At 56.4% G+C, this 19,525-nt stretch overlaps 2 protein-coding genes across 2 annotated transcripts; one reads left to right on the top strand and one right to left on the bottom strand.

The window, feature by feature from the left end:
- Positions 1–436: 436 nt before the first annotated feature.
- Positions 437–6,582, bottom strand: PROK1 (prokineticin 1). The gene is made up of 3 exons (XM_071578752.1): positions 6,505–6,582; positions 1,967–2,092; positions 437–556 (listed from the first exon to the last, which is right to left on the bottom strand). The coding sequence occupies exons 1-3, from the start codon at positions 6,580–6,582 to the stop codon at positions 437–439; spliced, it is 324 nt and encodes a 107-aa protein (XP_071434853.1).
- Positions 6,583–12,310: 5,728 nt separating this feature from the next.
- LAMTOR5 (late endosomal/lysosomal adaptor, MAPK and MTOR activator 5) lies at positions 12,311–17,117 on the top strand. The gene is made up of 4 exons (XM_071578637.1): positions 12,311–12,388; positions 14,174–14,235; positions 16,278–16,395; positions 16,797–17,117. Exons 1-4 carry the CDS (start codon positions 12,354–12,356, stop codon positions 16,855–16,857), a joined length of 276 nt encoding a protein of 91 aa, XP_071434738.1. The 5' UTR covers positions 12,311–12,353; the 3' UTR covers positions 16,858–17,117.
- The last annotated feature ends 2,408 nt before the right edge of the window (positions 17,118–19,525 follow it).

The raw sequence follows: 19,525 nt of genomic DNA, 5'->3' as shown, positions 1-19,525 counted from the left end.
ACAGGGCTTGGCTGGGACAGAGCTTTGCTGGGGCAGAGCTTTGTTGGGACGGAGCTTTGTTGGGATGGAGCTTTGCTGGGACAGAGCTTGGCTGGGGCAGATCTTGGCTGGGGAAGAGCTTTGCTGGGACGGAGCTTGGCTGGGATGGAGCTTTGCTGGGACAGAGCTTTGCTGGGACAGAGCTGGGCTGGGACAGGGCTTTGTTGGGACAGGGCTTTGCTGGGACAGAGCTTGGTTGGGACAGGGCTTTGCTGAGCCACATGTTGGAGCAGCTTGACCTCAGTTTTCCCCCTCAAAAAGTAGCTCAAAATAACCCTGTCCACCCCAGAAAAAGACTTTTGAGGCTGCCTGGTGCTCTCTGGGCACCTGCCAGCGGTGGGAGAGGGCAAGACACGGGTGCTGGGGGGTCATGGGTGAGTTTTTAGGGAGAGCCCCCCTAAAAATCGATGTTCTTGAAGTCGCTGGAGCAGCGGAAGCGGCTGCCGAGGAACCTGGAGCAGAGCAGGTGGGGCAGACAGGGGCAGGTGTGGTGCTGGCGCTTCCCAAGGAAAGGCACCTGCAGAGGAAAGTGAGGGAAAGGTGATGTCACGGCCTCAGAAATGATGAATGAGCCCAAAGACCCGAGAAAATCCCTGAGGTTTAACAGGGATGTGCCTGAAATGAATGTGTGATCCCTCTGAAGCCTTTCCTTGTGCCAGCAGGAGCTGCAGTGTCAGTAAATTCTGCTCCTGGAGTGTTAAATCAATACAGGGATGCTCTTCCCGAGGCTGGGATGCTGCTGTTAATCCTCCTGGAGCTGGGACTGCAGGAGCCCCGAGCTTTGGGCTAATCCCAGTGTGCTGGGGGGTCTTATCCAGCACAAATCACAGAGCTGGGAAAGCTCTGAGGGTTTAACTCGGCTGCTTCAAGCTCAGCAGAGCATTTCTAGCTCAGTATGGAGCGATGTGGTTTGTGCTGTGCTGCCAAAGGAACGGGCTGGTGGCTCAATCCCAGCTCCCAGTCAAGGTCCAGAGAGTTCCTCAGGGACCAGGGCCAGGTTGGATGGAGCTCTGAGCAGCCTGGGCTGGCAGGAGGTGCCCCAGCCCATGGCAGAAATGAGTTTTAAGGTCCCTTCCCACCCAAACCATTCCATGATTCCAGGATTTAGGGTGGTGTGGACAGGCAGAGAATTAGCCAGAATAATGTAGAGGCTGAAGCAGCTGCTCCAGCTCAGGGATGCTGCCCAGAACCTCACCCCAAATCCACCCCAACTGCTCCTCTCCATCCCAGAGTTCAGGGCAGTGGGAAGAAAAGATGGAGATGGGCAGGCCCAGGTACCACCCCCATCCCAGCTGGCTCTCCCCTCCCTCACCACTTCTTCCTTGGAATATCATGATCCAGAAGCAGTGCTGGTATCCTGACCCTCTCCCAGCTGGCTCTCCCCTCCCTCACCACTTCTTCCTTGGAATATCATGATCCAGAAGCAGTGCTGGTATCCTGACCCTCTCCCAGCTGGCTCTCCCCTCCCTCACCACTTCTTCCTTGGAATATCATGATCCAGAAGCAGTGCTGGCATCCTGACCCTCTCCCAGTTGGCTCTCCCCTCCCTCACCACTTCTTCCTTGGAATATCATGATCCAGAAGCAGTGCTGCCATCCTGACCCTCTCCCAGCTGGCTCTCCCCTCCCTCACCACTTCTTCCTTGGAATATCATGATCCAGAAGCAGTGCTGCTATCCTGACTCTCTCCCAGCTGGCTCTCCCCTCCCTCACCACTTCTTCCTTGGAATATCATGATCCAGAAGCAGTGCTGGCATCCTGACCCTCTCCCAGCTCCACTCCCAGCTCCTCCTCCTCCCTGGAAAACCCCTCTCCCAACTCCCCAACACCAACCCCTTCTGCATCCCAGGGGTTTATGGAGCTTTCCCCACCACCAGAGGAGCTCAGAGTCCCCTTCCCAGACCTTGTCCCCCCCTCCCAGGTGGTACCTTGTGGCTGAAGGGGTGGCACTCGTCCCCCTCCTGCCCCAGGGGGGTGCAGACCCTCAGCCCCCTCAGCCAGAGGCTCACGGCACAGCAGGTCCCGCTGCCACACTGAGGGTCCCTCTCGCAGGCCTGGGGAGGAGGAGGAGGATGGAAAAGCATCATTATCCCTCTTTTTGGGGGGGATTCATGGAGCAATCAGCCCACACTTGGGGACACCCTTCATGGGGATTTAACAAAGAGGGGGTTGGAGTTCCCCAGTTTTCCCCCCATTCTGGGTTGAGCCAGGGAGGTTTGGGGGTGTTGGGGTGCTGAGGTTTGTGGGATGAAGGGGAAAATCCCTCTTGGAAGGAGGGATGGGAGGCACAGAGGGCAAGTTGGCAGCTGTTGGACTTCAAGTGGGTTGGTGCCAAGGGAGAGCAGTGACACTGAGTGACAAACACACTGCCCAGACCCTCCTGAGCCTTGGGAAGGGCTCCATGACCCGAATTCCCAGGGGGTTCTTTTGGTGTTAGTGGGGAGCAGAGTAATTCCAACAACTTAGAATCACAGAATCACAGAATGGATTGGGTTGGAGAAGATCTCCAAGATCATCAAGTCCAACCCTTGATCCAACCCCACTGTGATCACCAGCCCAGGGCACTCCGTGCCCTGGGCTGGTGATCACAGTAGGGTTGGATCAAGACATGGTGGATCAAGACATGGTGGTTTCTCACTCCGTGCCCTGGGCTGGTGATCACAGTAGGGTTGGATCAAGACGTGGTGGATTCTCACTCAGTGCCACATCCACAGAATGGATTGGGTTGGAAAAGAGCTCCAAGATGATCCAGTCCAACCCTTGGTCCAACTCCAGTCCCTTTACCAGATCATGGCACTCAGTGCCACGGCCAAGCTCAGCTGAAAAACCTCCAGGGATGGGGAATCCACCCCCTCTCTGGGCAGCCCATTCCAATCCCTGAGCACTCTCTCTGCAAAGAATTTCCTTCTGATCTCCAACTTCAATTTCCCCTGGCAGAGCTTGAGCCCATCGTGCCCCCTTGTCCTATTGCTGAGTGTCTGGGGCCTTATAGAATCCCACAGACCCCCCATAGCCCCCCATAGATGCTCACACACCCCCTACAGAATCCCATAGACCCCCATACACCCCATAGATCCTCACACACCCCTATAGAGCCCTAGAGAATCCCATAGACCCCCCATAGATGCTCATAGACCCCCATACACCCCATAGAACCTCACACCCCCCTATAGATCCCCCATAGACCCTCTATAGACCCCCAACAGACCCCCTATAGACCCCCCAGAGACACCACAGATCCTCACACCCCCTATAGATACCCTAGAGACCCCCCACAGACCCCCTATAGACCCCCCATAGTCTCCCATGGACCCCACAGATCCTCACACCCTCTATAGATACCCTATAGAATTCTATAGACCCCCCATACACCCCATAGATCCTCACACACCCCTATAGAGCCCTATAGAATCCCATAGACCCCTCATAGACCCCTATTGAACCCCACAGATCTTCACACCCCCTACAGATACCCTATGGAATCCTATAGACCCCCCATACATGCCCTCAGACTCCCCACAGACCCCCCATAGACCCCCCATAGATCCCCCATAGATCTCCTAAAGATGCTCATAGACCCCCATGCACCCCATAGACCCTCACACACCCCTATAGATCCCCTATAGACCCCCCACAGACCCCCTATAGACCCCCGAGAGATCCCCAGAGACCCCATAGATGCTCACACCCCCTATAGATACTCCATAGAATCCTATAGACCCCCCATACACCCCCACAGACTCCCCAAAGACCCCCCCATAGTTCTCCTATAGATGCTCATAGACCCCCATGCACCCCATAGACCCTCACACACCCCTATAGATCCCCTATAGACCCCCATGGACCCCCCATAGAACCCCACAGACCCTATTGCTGAGTGCCTGGGAGAAGAGACCAACCCCCACCTGGCCAGAACTTCCCTTCAGGCAGTTCCAGACAGTGCTGAGGTCACCTCTGAGCCTCCTCTTCTCCAGGCTGAACACCCCCAGCTCCCTCAGCCTCTCCCCACAGCACTTGTGCTCCACTCCCTTCTCCAGCCTCGTTGCTCTTCTCACTTGGGTTGGAAGAGACCTCTGAGATCATCAAGTCCAACCCTTGATCCAACCCCACTGGGATCACTCTGGCACTGAGTGCCCTGGGCTGCTGATCCCAGTGGGGTTGGATCAAGACCTGGTGGATTCTCTGTCCCTGGAGGTGTTTCAGAGGACACTCAGTGCCACATCCAGTCCCTTCTCCAGCCTCGTTGCTCTTCTCTGGCCCCGCTCCAGCCCCTCAATCTCTTGCCTCAACTGAGGGGCCCAGAACTGAACACAACACTCAAGGTGTGGCCTCCCCAAGGCAGAGTCCAGGGGAAGGGTCACTGCCCTGGGCCTGCTGGCCACGCTAGTTTGGATCCAGGCCAGGATCCCCTTGGCCTTCTTGGCCACCTGGGCACACTGGTGGCTCCTGTTGAGCTTCCTGTCCCTCAGTCCCCCCAGGTCCCTCTGCCTGGCTGCTCTCCAGCCACTCTGTGCCCAGCCTGGAGCGCTGCAGGGGGTTGGTTTGGCTTCTCCCTTCCAAGGCAGACACAAAACTTTGGGAAATGGGGATGGAGAAACTGAGGCACAGATGGAAAGACTGTCCCAGCTCTTCACCACACCCGGAATTCCACGAGGATGGTGGGAAGAGATGGATGGAGATATTTGGAGCACCAAGCAGGTCCTGCTTTGCCCCCAGGGTGTGTTGGCACCCCCAGGACTGCTCTGACCCCTCTGTGCCATGGTGGGTTGGCAGCTGGTGGGATTCACCCCCCTCTGGGGTCACTCCCTCCGCGGGGACTTCTCTCCCAGGAGCTCCCAGCACAAACCCACCAAATGTGGGACTTCCATCTGGGAGAAAACCACAAAAAACTCCCCCTGAGGCAAAATTCGGGGCTGCAACCCTCTGATGTTTGGGCAAAAAGGGGATTTGGGAGAGGATTCCCTTTCCTGGAGGGAATCTGATTGTCCTTGAGCTTTCAAATCTCCTCAAAATCCCCAAATTCTGCTAAAAAAAATCAGATCCCAACAACCCTCCCCTGAAAATCTGGGGGCTGGAGGAATCCAGGGAGCTGCACATCCAACCTTTTCCCTTGTGGAATTAAAAACAAAGTGGCCTTGGAATGATATCACGCCCTGGAATAGTTTCACACCCTGGAATAAGCCCTGGAATAATTCCAGGAGCTGCTGGATCTGTTTGGCCCTGGATTTAAGGTGAATTCCCCAACCTGACTCTGCAGCTCCAAAAACACCAAGGATGGAAAGAAATAAATCTGGATAAAAGGGAAAAGAGTGGCCAGGACTCAGTTGAAGTCGACCCCAGAATTCCCATTGCCTGGGAATTTATCCCAAAAGCATCATTATCCCTTTTTTTGGGGAATCAGTGGAGAAATCAGTGGGATTTAAGCTGATTTTAAACATATTTTTTCACTACTGGGGCTAAAAAGGAGGTTCAGACAAGCTTGGCTTTGCTGGGAGCAGCACCCAGACTCTGGAAGCACCAAAAAAACCTGGAATCTCTCCCTAAAATTCACTTTTAGCATCACCCTCAGTCCAGGATTTGCTGAGGGGACACTTGGGGGAACACCCACCCCCCACCTCCATCCCAACAACTCCCACCTTTTATAATTATTCCTCTAAATTTTGGAGGGAAAAGGACAATTTGGGATATTGGAACCCTTTTTCCAATTGGGAACACACTCTAGGAGATTCCCATCAAGATATATTCATTTTTCCCTGCTGGAAAACTTCCTAAAATCCTTTTTTTTTTTTTCCCTGCTGGAGAAGAGAACCTGGTGGTGGGAGCAGCACCCACAGGTCAGAAAGATTCCCATAAAGATATATTCATTTTTCCCTGCTGGAAAACTTCCTAAAATCCTTTTTTTTTTTTTTTTTCCCTGCTGGAGAAGAGAACCTGGTGGTGGGAGCAGCACCCACAGGTCAGAAAGATTCCCATCAAGATATATTCATTTTTCCCTGCTGGAAAACTTCCTAAAATCCTTTTTTTTCCTTGCTGGAGAAGAGAACCTGGTGGTGGGAGCAGCACCCACAGGTCAGAAAGATTCCCATCAAGATATATTCATTTTTCCCTGCTGGAAAACTTCCTAAAATCCTTTTTTTTTTTTTTTTCCCTGCTGGAGAAGAGAACCTGGTGGTGGGAGCAGCACCCACAGGTCAGAAAGATTCCCATAAAGATATATTCATTTTTCCCTGCTGGAAAACTTCCTAAAATCCTTTTTTTTTCCTTGCTGGAGAAGAGAACCTGGTGGTGGGAGCAGCACCCACAGGTCAGAAAAATGAGGGATAAATTGGGGGGAAAACGAGAGGGGGAGAGAAAGAACAAGACAAAGCAAAGAATATAAAGCCCAAATTGCTGTGGGGTTTTTTTCCCCCCAAATAATGAGGATAAAGCCACGGAGAGCCAGGGCTGGGCTGGGAGCAGAACTCACCCCAGTGATGACGGCGCAGGGACAGGAGGGGAGGAGGAGGAGGAGGAGGAGGCAGAGGAGCTGCAGGACTCTGCCCATGGTGCTGAAATTGGGAGCAGCTTCACTTCTCCCACCTTTATAACCCCCCTCTCCAGCTCCACCATCCTGAGTTTCTTCCCTCCCCTGACGATCCCAGGAAAAGCAGATGAGACCTGAATCTCCAATGGCAGCAAAGAAATAATAATAAACCACCAAGAAAAGGGGGGGAAAAAAAAAAAATCCCTCCCTCTCAGCCACACCCACCTCCGAGGGGGTTCCAAGGACATCCCTAAATCCACCTTTATCTTGATGGGTGTTGGGAAGAATTTCCTGAAGAATTTGGGGGGGGGTTTTTTAGCTGAAAGAAAATCTAAGAATTCAGTTTAGCTGCTGCTGCTCAGCTCAGAAGAGCCCAAGGTGCACAATGGGATAAATATCCCACAAAAAAAAAAGGTCTTTATTTGGGAGAATAAAAGAAGGCGGAGAGGGAAAAAATGGATTTTTTCATAATTTCATCCTTTCAATCTGAATGCAATGTGTCAATATGTTGATTTATTGGTTGAAGAACAACCAAGAAACCTCAAATAGCCTGTCCTGGGAGTGCAGGGAAAGAAGAGCAGGATGGCAAAAAAAAAAAAGCAGGAAAAGATGGAATTATTGGCTTGGTTTGCAATTTCCACATCCTGGGGGGATGCCCAGACAACACCCCACGTGCTCAGGGCTGGGGGGGCTCAGATAAAACACTCCCAGACCCCCCCAGTCCTTCAGGGGGCAGAGAATTCCTGCAGCCTCAGCCATAAAAGAAGCAATAAAAAGAATTAAAGTGATTAAAAACTGAAATAACCTTCCAGGTCTTGGGATCCTGGAGCTGGTTGGGAATCCCTGGATCAACCTCCCAGTGCTGGTGGGAACCTCCCCAAGACCCTTTTCACAACAAGGGCAGGATAAACCATTTTCTCCCCAAAATAAAGCTGGATTTGTGATTCTGATGCAGCAAGATGGATTTTCCCAGCCCTGGATGGACTTCAGGAGCAATCCCTGTGGGATTAGGGCTCCTCTCCAGCATCAAAATTCCATCTCTTTTGGCTTATCCCACCAAGGAATGAACACCCTGAGGGTGATCTTGGGGCTGGACCTGATCCACAGGGACAAATAAAGGGCCAGGAGCAGCTCCAGGTGGGAATCAGGGGCTGAGGAGCTGGGATGGGGTTGGACATGTGGGTTTGATGAACCTTTCTGGTGGAGTTTTGTTTTAGAGAATCTAAACCTGCATCCCAAACCTTCTTCCTAAACCTTCATCCCAACCTGCATCCCAAACCTGCATCCCAGCCTGCATCCCAGCCTGCATCCCAATCTGCATCCCAAACCTTCATCCCAACCTGCATCCCCAAACCTGCATCCCAAACCTTCATCCCAACCTGCATCCCAAACCTTCATCCCAACCTGCATCCCCAAACCTGCATCCCAAACCTTCATCCCAACCTGCATCCCCAAACCTGCATCCCAACCCTGCATCCCAAACCTGCATCCCAAACCTGCATCCCAAACCTGCATCCCAACCTGCATCCCAACCTGCAGCCCAAATCTTCATCCCAATCTGCATCCCAACCTGCATCCCAACCTGCATCCCAACCTGCATCCCAACCTGCATCCCAAACCTTTATCCTAAACCTGCATCCCAACCTGCATCCCAACCTGCATCCCAACCTTCATCCCAACCTGCATCCCAACCTGCATCCCAACCTTCATCCCAACCTGCATCCCAACCTGCATCCCAAACCTGTATCCCAACCACCATCCCAACCTGCATCCCAACCTGCATCCCAAACCTTCATCCCAAATCTTCATCCCAACCTGCATCCCAAACCTTCATCCCAACCTGCATCCCAACCTGCATCCCAACCCTGCATCCCAACCTGCATCCCAAACCTTTATCCTAAACCTGCATCCCAACCTGCATCCCAACCTTCATCCCCAACCTGCATCCCAACCCTGTATCCCAACCTGCATCCCAAACCTGCATCCCAAAATTCATCCCCCAAACCTCCATCCCAAACCTGCATCCCAACCTGCATCCCAACCTTCATCCCAACCTGCATCCCAACCTGCATCCCAAACCTGCATCCCAAAATTCATCCCCCAAACCTCCATCCCAAACCTGCATCCCAACCTGCATCCCAACCTTCATCCCAACCTGCATCCCAAACCTGCACCCCAAACCTGCATCCCAACCTGCATCCCAAACCTGCATCCCAAACCTGCATCCCAACCTGCATCCCAACCTGCATCCCAACCTTCATCCCAACCTGCATCCCAACCTGCATCCCAACCTTCATCCCAACCTGCATCCCAACCTGCATCCCAAAATTCATCCCCCAAACCTTCATCCCAACCTGCATCCCAAACCTGCATCCCAAAATTCATCCCCCAAACCTTCATCCCAAACCTGCATCCCAAACCTGCATCCCAAACCTTCATCCCAACCTGCATCCCAACCTTCATCCCAAACCTGCATCCCAACATCTGCTGTTAACTCATCCATTTAATTAGCTCAAATCAGCCCCAGCAGCCCCAGCCCAGCCCTTGATGTGGCAGCTGCATCCCTGAAGTCAATCCCAACTCTCCCAAAAAAATCTCTCCTTCCAAAAATTCCCACAGCTGGGAATGGCTCAGGAGTGGTTGGTCTGGGGAGGTTTCCTTGCAAAGGGGGTTGAGGGGACAGAGGGGATGCAGCCCCCCCCCCTAATTCCATTTCTGTTTTTGTCCCAAAAGTCAGGAAAAAAAAAACCCAAATAAAGGCAATTTCAGCCCAAACCATCCCAGTGGGAAGGTTTGCACAGTCAGGATTGGGGTTCTTTTTTTCTTCCCAAAAGTCAGGAAAAAAAAACCCAAATCAAGGTAATTTCAGCCCAAACCATCCCAGTGGGGTGGGAGGCACAGTCAGGATTGGGGTTCCTTTTTTCTTCCCAAAAATCAGGAAAAAAAAAAAACCAAATAAAGGCAATTTCAGCCCAAACTATCCCAGTGGGGTGGGAGGCACTGGATGGTTTGTACAGTCAGGATTGGGGTTCTTTTTTTCTTCCTAAAAACCCAAATCAAGGTAATTTCAGCCCAAACCATCCCAGTGGGAAGGTTTGCACAGTCAGGATTGGGGTTCTTTTTTTCTTCCTAAAAAACCCAAATCAAGGCAATTTCAGCCCAAACCATCCCAGTGGGAAGGTTTGCACAGTCAGGATTGGGGTTCTTTTTTTCTTCCCAAAAATCAGGAAAAAAAAACCCAAATCAAGGTAATTTCAGCCCAAACCATCCCAGTGGGGTGGGAGGCACTGGAAGGTTTGCACAGTCAGGATTGGGGTTCTTTTTTCTTCCTAAAAACCCCAAATAAAGGCAATTTCAGCCCAAACCATCCCAGTGGGGTGGGAGGCACAGTCAGGATTGGGGTTCCTTTTTTCTTCCCAAAAATCAGGAAAAAAAAACCCAAATAAAGGTAATTTCAGCCCAAACCATCCCAGTGGGAAGGTTTGCACAGTCAGGATTGGGGTTCTTTTTTTCTTCCCAAAAGTCAGGAAAAAAAAACCCCAAATAAAGGCAATTTCAGCCCAAACTATCCCAGTGGGGTGGGAGGCACTGGGGAGGTTTGCACAGTCAGGATTGGGGTTCTTTTTTTCTTCCTAAAAAACCAAATAAAGGCAATTTCAGCCCAAACCATCCCAGTGGGAAGGTTTGCACAGTCAGGATTGGGGTTCTTTTTTCTTCCCAAAAGTCAGGAAAAAACCCAAATAAAGGTAATTTCAGCCCAAACCATCCCAGTGGGAAGGTTTGCACAGTCAGGATTGGGGTTCTTTTTTTCTTCCTAAAAACCCCAAATAAAGGCAATTTCAGCCCAAACCATCCCAGTGGGGTGGGAAGCACTGGGAAGGTTTGCACAGGATTGGGGTTCTTTTTTTTCTTCCTAAAAACCCCAAATCAAGGTAATTTCAGCCCAAACCATCCCAGAGGGGTGGGAGGCACTGGATGGTTTGCACAGTCAGGATTGGGGTTCTTTGTGCTGCCTTTGGTTGCTCAGAACTAGACCAAGGAGGCAGAAAAATCACATAAAAAATCAAAACAAACAAAAAAACAAACCCCTCCTGCTGCACTTCGCTGCCTTCATCAATAACATTTTAATTTCCCAACCTGCCAAGCCCAGATCCATCAGCAGGAGGAGGCAGACTGGGCTCATTAATGTCACCAGGATCTGGGAAGCTCCACCATAAATCACCTCCCACTCTCTGACGGCACCCAGGGGGGATTTGGGGGGGTCCTCTCTGGAAATCTGGGCTGAGGAGCATTTTCAACCCCTCTCTGCCCTGTGGGGGGGATCCTGACCCCCCTCCCTGTGCACATCACTCCAGCAGGGGATGGATTTTGGGGGGTTCTCCATGGAAATCCAGGCTGAGAGTCATTTGTGGAAGGTGATGAGGGTCCTGAGTCCCCATCCCCGTGTGTGTCACCCCAGCAAGGGCTGGAATTTGGGGGCCTCCCTGAAGGAACATCAGGCTGAGCATCACTTTTATCACCCCTCAGGAAGGGGATGGGGAGTCCTGACCCCCTAAACTGTGTGTTGGTCCATCATGGGTTGGATTTTGGGGAGCCCATGGTGGAAGTCCAGGCTGAGCATCACTTTAATCCCCTCTCAGCCCCACGGGGATGTGATGGGGGTCCTGATGCTCTGCCCTGGTGAGCACCAGCCCAGCAGGGCCTGTCCTGCTGCAAGTTTGGGTTCCAGATGGATCCTCATGTCCCATGTCACAATATCCCAACCTGCATCCCAACCTGCATCCCAACCTGCATCCCAAACCTGGACCCCCAACCTGCATCCCAACCTGCATCCCAACCTGCATCCCAACCTGGACCCCCAACCTGCATCCCAACCTGCATCCCAACCTGCATCCCAACCTGCATCCCAACCTGCATCCCCAAACCTGCATCCCAACCTGCATCCCAACCTGCATCCCAACCTGCACTCCCAAACCTGCATCCCAACCTGCATCCCAACCTGCATCCCAACCTTCATCCCCACCTTCATCCCTAAACCTGCATCCCAAATCTGCATCCCAAACCTGCATCCCAACCTCCATCCCAACCTGCATCCCGACCTGCATCCCAATCTTCATCCCTAAACCTGCATCCCAAACCTGCATCCCAAACCTGCATCCCAAACCTGCATCCCAACCTGCATCCCAACCATCATCCCAACCTGCATCCCAACCTGCATCCCAAAGCAGCATCCCAAACCTGCATCCCAAACCTGCATCCCAACCTGCATCCCAAAACTGCATCCCAAACCTGCATCCCAAACCTTCATCCCAACCTGCATCCCCCGCCGCGGTCCAGCTCCAAGAGGATGCTCTGACCACGGAGGGGTTGCAGGGGCACCATTAAAATCCCGCAGGAATTTCCTTTGGCTCTGCGAAGCGCGAGCGGTGCTGTTGGATGGGCCGGGACGCGCCTGGACCGCGCTCAGCGGGAGAAAGGTCGGGAAAAGGAAGAGGAAAAATTCCCCAAAATTGCAACAGTTTCGCGCACTCTGCGGGGGGAGCAGACACCGATTTGGGGGGGCGAGTTTTCAGCGAGCCCCCAGCTCAGGGCATGGTGCCTGTGTGAGGCTGCAGCGGCTGCTCCATCGCGCGGAATCCCGGGAAGCGCCGGGAATGCGGCGCCGTTCGTGGTTTTCCCTGGATCGCCCCTGGAAGGCGCAACGAACACTTTTGGCCGCGCGGAGCCGCCGTCCGGGGGGTCACGTGGTGACGCCGCTGCCAGGAGTGGGGCGGAAGTGGCGGCGGGAGGCCATGGAGGGGACCCTGGAACAGCACCTGGAGGACACGTGGGGACAGGGGGGGACATGGGGGGGACATGGGGGGGAACGGAGGGGGGGACAAAGGGGAACACCGGGGGGACACGGGGGGGCGGGGCGGGAACAGGGGGGACACCGGAGGGGGCAGGAGGGGGACCGAGACGGATGGGGGGACAGGGAGGGGACAGGGGGGACAGCAGGGGGGGACAGCGGGGGACAGGAAGGGACACAGGGGGGACAGGGAGGGACAGGGGGGACAGCAGGGGGGGACAGCGGGGGACAGGAAGGGACACAGGGGGGACAGGGAGGGACAGCGGGGGACAGCAGGGGGGGACAGCGGGGGACAGGAAGGGACACAGGGGGGACAGGGAGGGACAGCGGGGGACGGGGGGGGGACAGAGGGGGGACATGGGGGGGATGGGAGGGGGGGACAAAGGGGACACCGGGGGGGACGGGGCGGGGACAGGGGGGACACCGGAGGGGGCAGGAGGGGGACCGAGACGGATGGGGGTACAGGGAGGGACACGGGGGACGGGAGGGGGGGGGGACACGGGGGACAGGGGGGAACACGGGGGGGACAGGGAGGGACACGGGAGACAGGAAAGGACAGCGGGGTACGGGAGGGGACACGGGGGACAGAGGGGAACAGAGAGGAACACGGTGGGGACAGGGAGGGACAGGAGGGGACACGGGGGGACAGGGAGGGACACGGGGGACGAAGGGGGACAGGGAGGGACAGGAGGGGACACGGAGGGGGACACGAAGGGAACAGGGAGGGACACGGGGCCATGGCTGGGCAGGGGGACACGGGGCCATGGCTGGGCAGGGGGACACGGGGCCATGGCTGGGCAGGGGGCTGTGGCTGGGCAGGGGGACACGGGGCCATGGCTGGGCAGGGGGACACGGGGCCGTGGCTGGGCAGGGGCACACGGGGCCGTGGCTGGGCAGGGGGACGCGGGGCCGTGGCTGGGCAGGGGGACACGGGGCCGTGGCTGGGCAGGGGGATGCGGGGCCGTGGCTGGGCAGGGGGCCATGGCTGGGCAGGGGGACACGGGGCCGTGGCTGGGCAGGGGGACGCGGGGCCGTGGCTGGGCAGGGGGCCATGGCTGGGCAGGGGGCCGTGGCTGGGCAGGGGGACACGGGGCCGTGGCTGGGCAGGGGGACACGGGGCCGTGGCTGGGCAGGGGTCCATGGCTGGGCAGGGGGACGCGGGGCCGTGGCTGGGCAGGGGGACACGGGGCCGTGGCTGGGCAGGGGTCCATGGCTGGGCAGGGGGACGCGGGGCCATGGCTGGGCAGGGGGACACGGGGCCGTGGCTGGGCAGGGGGCCATGGCTGGGCAGGGGGATGCGGGGCCGTGGCTGGGCAGGGGGACATGGCTGGGCAGGGGGCCATGGCTGGGCAGGGGGACGCGGGGCCGTGGCTGGGCAGGGGGACACGGGGCCGTGGCTGGGCAGGGGGACGCGGGGCCGTGGCTGGGCAGGGGGACACGGGGCCGTGGCTGGGCAGGGGTCCATGGCTGGGCAGGGGGACGCGGGGCCGTGGCTGGGCAGGGGGACACGGGGCCGTGGCTGGGCAGGGGGCCATGGCTGGGCAGGGGGATGCGGGGCCGTGGCTGGGCAGGGGGACATGGCTGGGCAGGGGGCCATGGCTGGGCAGGGGGACGCGGGGCCGTGGCTGGGCAGGGGGACACGGGGCCGTGGCTGGGCAGGGGGACGCGGGGCCGTGGCTGGGCAGGGGGACACGGGGCCGTGGCTGGGCAGGGGGACACGGGGCCGTGGCTGGGCAGGCCCCCCTGAGCTCGCTGTGCCCGCAGCATGAAGAGCCCCGCCGTGCTCGGGGTGCTGTGCACGGACTCGCAGGGACTCAACCTGGGCTGTGAGTGACGAGGGGCACGCGGAGGGTCCTGCGGGTGGGGTAGAACCGGCACTGCCCCCGGGGGTGCCCCGTGCGGGGGCACCGAGACCTCCCCAGGGGGGCCCCGGGTCCTGCCCAGCCCCTCTGGGGGCTCCTGGGGGCGGGGGGGGCACCAGGACCGACCCCACTGGATCCCCCCCACCGTCTGGGGGTACCCAGCCTTGTCCTGCATGAGCCCCACTGGGGACACCAGGCCCTGTCCCATCTCTGGGTGTCCCCAAGGGCCACCAACCCCCCTGCCATGGAGGAAACCAGAGCCAGCCCTTCTTGCCACTTAAATCCAGGAATTTTGGTGGTTTGAGAGCAAAAGTTTGGGGACTCTCTGTCTCAGCCCACAGGGAGGGAAATGGTCCCTGGGGCATGATCAGCCCTCCTTGGTTTAGGGGGGACACAGAAGGTTCCCCCAAAGCCCTGCCACGGCACACGTGGCTTTGTCCATGGTGTGACCACAGGCTGGGGACAGGGTGGCTGGAGAGGGGTGGGCAGGAAGGGACCTGGGGGCACTGACTGGCACCAGCTGAGCATGAAGGCCAGGTGGCCAAGAAGGCCAAGGGGATCCTGGCCTGGATCCAAACTAGCGTGGCCAGCAGGCCCAGGGCAGTGACCCTTCCCCTGGACTCTGCCTTGGGGAGGCCACACCTTGAGTGTTGTGTTCAGTTCTGGGCCCCTCAGTTGAGGCAAGAGATTGAGGGGCTGGAGCGGGGCCAGAGAAGAGCAACGAGGCTGGAGAAGGGACTGGAGGTGGCACTGAGTGTCCTCTGAAACACCTCCAGGGACAGAGAATCCACCATGTCTTGATCCAACCCCACTGTGATCACCAGCCCAGGGCACAGAGTGCCAGAGTGATCCCAGTGGGGTTGGATCAAGGGTTGGACTTGATGATCTCAGAGGTCTCTTCCAACCCAAGTGAGAAGAGCAACGAGGCTGGAGAAGGGACTGGAGCACAAGTGCTGTGGGGAGAGGCTGAGGGAGCTGGGGGTGTTCAGCCTGGAGAAGAGGAGGCTCAGAGGTGACCTCAGCACTGTCTGGAACTGCCTGAAGGGAAGTTCTGGCCAGGTGGGGGTTGGTCTCTTCTCCCAGGCACTCAGCAATAGGACAAGGGGGCACGATGGGCTCAAGCTCTGCCAGGGGAAATTGAAGTTGGAGATCAGGTAGAAATTCTTTGCAGAGAGAGTGCTCAGGCATTGGAATGGGCTGCCCAGAGAGGGGGTGGATTCCCCATCCCTGCAGGTTTTTCAGCTGAGTTTGGCCGTGGCACTGAGTGCCATGATCTGGTAAAGGGACTGGAGTTGGCCCAAGGGTTGGACTTGATGATCTGGGAGGTCTTTTCCAACCCAATCCATTCTGTGATTCTATGAGCAGCCCGTGCCCAGGTGGCCAAGAAGGCCAATGGCATCCTGGCCTGGATCAGGGACAGTGTGGCAGCAGGAGCAGGACAGTGATTGTGCCCCTGGACTGGGCACTGCTGAGGCCACACCTCGAGTGCTGTGCCCAGTGCTGGGCCACTCAGTTTAGGAAGGATCTTGAGGTGCTGGAGCAGGTCCAGAGATGGGCAGCGAGGCTGGGGAAGGGTCTGGAGCACAATTCCTGTGAGGAGCTGCGGGGGCTCAGCCTGGGGAGGAGGAGACTCCAGGAGGACCTTCTCACTCTCCACAACTCTGTGACAGGAGGGGATCCAGGGACATGTTGGGCTCTTCTCCCAGTCAACCAGCAATAGGACAAGGGGAGACAAGGGGAATCTTAAGCTGTGCCAGGGGAGGTTTAGGTTGGACATTAGGAAGAATTTCTTTACAGAGAGGGTGACTGGGGATTGGAATGGGCTGCCCAGGGAGGGGGTGGAGTCCCCATCCCTGCAGGTGTTTTGGAGGAGCCTGGATGTGGCCCTCAGGGCCACGGGCTGGGTGACAAGGTACTGTTCAGTCACTCACAGGTTGGACTTGGTGAATGACCTCAGAGGTCTCTTCCAACCCAGCTGAGTCTGGGATTCTGTGCCCCCTCTCCAGGCAGAGGGACCCTCTCAGATGAGCACGCTGGGATCATCTCAGTGCTGGCCCAGCAGGCAGCCAAGCTCACCTCGGACCCCACGGACACGCCCGTCGTGTGCCTGGAGTCGGACAATGGGTGAGTCTCCAGCCTGCAGGGGCCACTTTCCCTCCCCCACCTTCCCTTTTCCCAGCCCTGGGAGCCTCCCAGAGCCCAGTGCCTGGAGCAGCTGGTGGAGGAAGCCCCAGCTCTGGAGCTGTGGGGGAGGCACTGCCATAAATTCTTTGAATTAATGGGATTTTAAAAGCCAGAAGTGTAAAAGGAGTGGGAAACCTTTCAGAGCAGGGTGGGGACTGCAGCTCTCTGCTTTTTCCACACTTGGAATCCCTGTGGATAACAAAGCCTGCTCTGTGGCACCAGGGATAGCTCCAGTTCATGGACTGGGAAGAAGGGAGCTTAGTCTGGCTCAGGTCTGGAGGGGCTGCTGATTGATTCTGTGGCCAATTCCCACCAGCTCCTCACCTTTCTCCTTGTTTTAGGAATATCATGATCCAGAAGCACGACAGCATCACTGTAGCAGTGCATAAGTTGGCATCCTGAGCCTTGGGAAGCAGTTCCACTCCCAGCTCCTCCTCCCTGCACAACCCCCTGTGCTCCAGCTCTGGTTTGGAACCCCCCAAACTGGGATAAAGGCCCTCCCTCTCCACTGAACAGCTCCTGTGCAGCTCTCCAGGTCTCCAGCTCCCACTTTAGCACTTGAGAATGACACGTGGTCGCTCACCCAGCTCATGGAATGTGGGATCCTACCAGGGGTTTGTGTCTTGTTGGTTGGAAAAATCAATAAATGGCCTGTAAACACCCTCCTTGGCTTCTCTTTGCTCAGGCTCTGGGAGCTTTGTTTCCAAAGCCAGCTGAGGTCACTCCTCCCAATCCCTTCATGAGCATTTCTCCAGAGAACAGACTGCAACTAATGGAGGCTCCTCCAGTAGAAATGGTACAAACTTTGACACCGTCTCCCATAATATACTCCTGGAAAAGCTGGTGGTCCATGGCTTGGACAGGTGTCCCTTCTCCTGGATTAGGAGTGGCTGGAGGGCCCAGAGAGTGCTGGTGAACAGGGCAGTGTCCAGCTGGTCACCAGTGGTGTCCCCAGGGGTCTGTGTTGGGTCCAGTCCTGTTTAACATCTTTAGTGATGATTTAGATGAGGGGATTGAGTCCATCAGCAGCAAATTTGCTGATGACACCAAGTTGGGAGGGAGTGTCGACCTGCTGGAAGGCAGGAGGGCTCTGCAGAGGGATCTGGACAGGCAGGAGGGATCTGGAGAAGGATCTGGACAGGCAGGAGGGGTCTGGAGAAGGTCCTGGACAGGCTGGAGGGATCTGCAGAGGGATCTGGAGAGACTTGAGGGATGGGCTGATTCCAGTGGGATGAAGTTCACCAAGGCCAAGTGCAGGTCCTGCCCTTTGGCCACCCCAAGCCCTGCAGTGCTCCAGGCTGGGCACAGAGTGGCTGGAGAGCAGCCAGGCAGAGGGACCTGGGGGGACTGAGGGACAGGAAGCTCAACAGGAGCCACCAGTGTGCCCAGGTGGCCAAGAAGGCCAAGGGGATCCTGGCCTGGATCCAAACTAGCGTGGCCAGCAGGCCCAGGGCAGTGACCCTTCCCCTGGACTCTGCCTTGGGGAGGCCACACCTTGAGTGTTGTGTTCAGTTCTGGGCCCCTCAGTTGAGGCAAGAGATTGAGGGGCTGGAGCGGGGCCAGAGAAGAGCAACGAGGCTGGAGAAGGGACTGGAGCACAAGTGCTGTGGGGAGAGGCTGAGGGAGCTGGGGGTGTTCAGCCTGGAGAAGAGGAGGCTCAGAGGTGACCTCAGCACTGTCTGGAACTGCCTGAAGGGAAGTTCTGGCCAGGTGGGGGTTGGTCTCTTCTCCCAGGCACTCAGCAATAGGACAAGGGGGCACGATGGGCTCAAGCTCTGCCAGGGGAAACTGAAGTTGGAGATCAGGTAGAAATTCTTTGCAGAGAGAGTGCTCAGGGATTGGAATGGGCTGCCCAGAGAGGGGGTGGATTCCCCATCCCTGGAGGTTTTTCAGCTGAGCTTGGCCGTGGCACTGAGTGCCATGATCTGGTAAAGGGACTGGAGTTGGACCAAGGGTTGGACTTGGTGATCTGGGAGGTCTTTTCCAACCCAATCCATTCTATGATTCTGTGAAACACTTTCCAAGGAATTTCTCCTGGGGAGTGTTTGGCCTCCTCGAGTTAAATGTTCTGTGGGAGTTTCTTGCTCCCTGTGCCTTGGATTAAAGTTCAAACCTGGGTGTGTTCTGGCCCTGTGTGAGCTGGAAATGGATGTTTTCAACCTCCTCATAAATCCAGACCCCAGACTGGAAACGGTGCAGGGGAAACAATCCTGTAAAAAGGTTTGGGAAGCTGCTCCACTCCATGGTGAGGGGAGGGAAAAGCTGCTCTTGTGCATGGAGAGGAAGTTTCCCAGCAGATCAGGAGGTGGAAACTGGACTAGAATGACATTCAGGCTGCTCTGACTGTGCTCCAAGGGGCAGTGACAGTCCCAGTCCCTCAGGAACAGGGAGGAGGAACCCTCTGATGGGGTCCCCACTCCTGTCCAGCTCAGTGTTAATGCTGAGCAAGCACCTGATCTCTGCATGTCCAGCCTCTGTGGTGGCCTTGAAGAGTCCCACCCTTTCCCAACATCCCACCAAGCTGGAGCAGCCAGAGCAGCTGGAGCTGGAGTGTTCCCCCCTGGAATTCCAAGAGCTCTGAGTGCAGATGTTGCCTCAGCCCCCAAGCCCTCAACCCCACCCTCCCTGCAAACCCCATCCCACAAAAATAAAGCTTAATAAAAGTATTTAAAATCCTCCTGCAGGGACAGCTCACATGTTCCCATATTTCCTGGGCTCCTCTGGAAAGAAGGAGCTTTGCCTCAGTGCCAGGGCAGGGGGCAGAGATGGGCAACAATGATCCCAGTTTTCTCCACCTCAGGAATGTTGATCCCTCAGTGATCCCAGTTCTCCCTGACCTCAGGAATGCCACCTGGGGTGCCAGGGCAGCCCACAGCAGGGCAGGGAGCACGAGGGATGTGTTTATGCAGGAGCTGGGGCATGTTTGCAATGAGGGCAGGGAGCCAACACCAGTCCTGCCCCACTCTCAGGGCTGGAGCAGCTCAACTGCTGCATCCAGCTGGAAAAAAACCCCAAAGTTTTCCAGACTATCAACTCCAAACTGAGAGTTTCCCAAGCCAGGGCTGGAGCA

This window comes from Pithys albifrons, chromosome 28 (genome assembly GCF_047495875.1).
Source record: "Pithys albifrons albifrons isolate INPA30051 chromosome 28, PitAlb_v1, whole genome shotgun sequence".
Classification (NCBI taxonomy): Eukaryota; Metazoa; Chordata; class Aves; order Passeriformes; family Thamnophilidae; genus Pithys; species Pithys albifrons.
This window is presented reverse-complemented; position numbering and strand designations above follow the sequence as displayed.